The sequence below is a fragment of the Cynara cardunculus genome, assembly GCF_001531365.2.
Source record: "Cynara cardunculus var. scolymus isolate 2C chromosome LG 14, CcrdV1, whole genome shotgun sequence".
Lineage (NCBI taxonomy): Eukaryota > Viridiplantae > Streptophyta > Magnoliopsida > Asterales > Asteraceae > Cynara > Cynara cardunculus.
The window spans coordinates 6784539-6786475 of record NC_037541.1 but is presented as its reverse complement, the minus strand read 5'-3'; the positions used below and the strand labels follow the sequence as shown (position 1 = coordinate 6786475).

General features: G+C 33.8%; 1 protein-coding gene across 1 annotated transcript; it reads left to right on the top strand.

The window, feature by feature from the left end:
* Window positions 1-86: 86 nt before the first annotated feature.
* LOC112526378 lies at window positions 87-1312 on the top strand. Its single transcript, XM_025136665.1, has 2 exons — window positions 87-151; window positions 823-1312. The coding sequence occupies exons 1-2, from the start codon at window positions 87-89 to the stop codon at window positions 1310-1312; spliced, it is 555 nt and encodes a 184-aa protein (XP_024992433.1).
* Window positions 1313-1937: the final 625 nt, after the last annotated feature.

Below are 1937 nucleotides of genomic sequence, written 5' to 3'. Positions count from 1 at the left end.
ACTCACCTCGTGCCCTCGTCGCCTCGATCTCCCTTCTCCTCTCTATCCGTCCCGTCCTCGATTATCATCGATTGAATTCTTTCAAAATGGCTAATGATTCGGACCATTCGGTTTTAGATATGCAACCATTGCAACGGCAACTAGAACAACGGTAATTATGTATACACAAATTGTCAAATTCGGTTCCTAAATGTGGTTGATTTTAACCTAATTCCTAAATCGTAAGTGGTTGATTTTAACCTGGAAGTGTTGTTCTGTAATCTGTGACTTGTGACTTGTGAGAGGTTATGTATTAGAAATGGTCTCCCTGGAAGTAACAAGTTTGGTTGTAAATGGTCAACCACTCAACCTGGAAGTGTTGTTCCTAGTGTTGTTCTGTGGACTCTGTGTGTTGAATATGTATTATGTATACACAAGTCACAAATGGTCTCCCTGGAACTAGTGTATTGTTGTTCACTTGTTCTGTAAATTGTAATCTGTGTGTAGACAGTAGACTGTACACTGTAGTTCACTGAATTTCAGTAGTTCAGTTGTTTTGTTTGAATATATTATACAATTTTGCAAGTATATGAACTAATGAAAGGTCTCCCTGGTTTGTTATTTTTCTGTGTTGGTCCAAACAGACTTCAAATTATTATTTCTTATTTCTAAATTCTAATATATGTTAATATGTACATGTGTTTATCTCTTGCAGTGCAATCAAAATCTTTTGGGACTTGGGAGTTGGGACTTGGGAGGACCAAGTATCAATAGCTAGAAGTAGTACTATCATCCTCACTCAGGTTATTTTGTTTCTTATCTTTTTTATTTGACTTATTTCAGTTCTAATATGTCTTCTAGGGTTAGAAAATATGATTCTAGATGTCAAAAACGTAAAAAAAAGAAAATAATTGAAGAGATAATTCAATCTCAAAAGGGATCTCTTGATAAATTTGTCTTAAAAGAAGGTCCGTCTTCTCTTGACAATGAACATATTGATATTAATTTGGATGATGCTTGTGTTGATGCTAATGAAAATCCTACCATGGTGAATTTAGTTGGCACTCTAAATGACTCTCATGTGGATTTGGCTACTTCTAATGATGTTCCTGATATAAATGCTAATAATGCTTCTAATGATGGTCCTGATGCTACTAATGGTAATGATGCTACTAATGTTGATGATGTTTTTGTTCATTTTGATATATTTGATCCAAGAAATTGGGATGCATTAGATTCTAAAATGATTGATGTGTTAGTTGCTAAGGGTCCTAAAAGAGATTTGTCTGTTCAGAAAGGTCCTAAAGATAAATTGTCTAAACGTTTTTTATAATAATGTAACAGGGCCTCCAAAAAGATTGGGACGGCCCTGCCACCAAGGTGTTTTATGTAATAAATGAAGTCTTGAGACCAATTCCATAAAAATACGCATACCACAGGGACCAAATCTGTTATTTACTCTAAAATAAATTATAGAGTGAATTACATTCTTAGTCCCAGTGGTTTACACAAAATTTGTATCGAGCCTCTCAAACACATTAAGTATACAGACGGTCCCTAATTTTTTTTTTACTTTTCATAACGCTTATGGTCTATGTATTTAACACCATCAAAATGTAATTGTTACTCACTCATGTAGCCCTAGCTCACTTGGAGAGCAAATATGCCCTTTTACCCTTTCACTTCCAAGAGCCTCTTTTTCTTGTTCATGTTATTTATTGCCACATTATACAAAAAATAAGAAATAGTCAAATTAAGTTGCACATCAAAACCGTATTTCATTTTCATAAAAATAAATATGTAGATTGAAAGCAGAAGTAGAAGTAGAAGTAGAAGTAGAAGTAGAAGTAGATCTAGAATATTGAGATCCTTTCCGTAGAAAACAAATGAGAAATCAAGTTCATCATCCTAAACTATAATATTATCAAAATAGAGTTGCAACTAAATTGAAGAAGTAG

Bases quoted from the DNA above. Each gene is read 5' to 3' on its own strand.
- LOC112526378 (XM_025136665.1), top strand. From the start codon at position 87: ATGGCTAATGATTCGGACCATTCGGTTTTAGATATGCAACCATTGCAA. The intron at 152-822 runs GTAATTATGTAT...GACTTATTTCAG, and splicing joins CAACGGCAACTAGAACAACG to TTCTAATATGTCTTCTAGGG.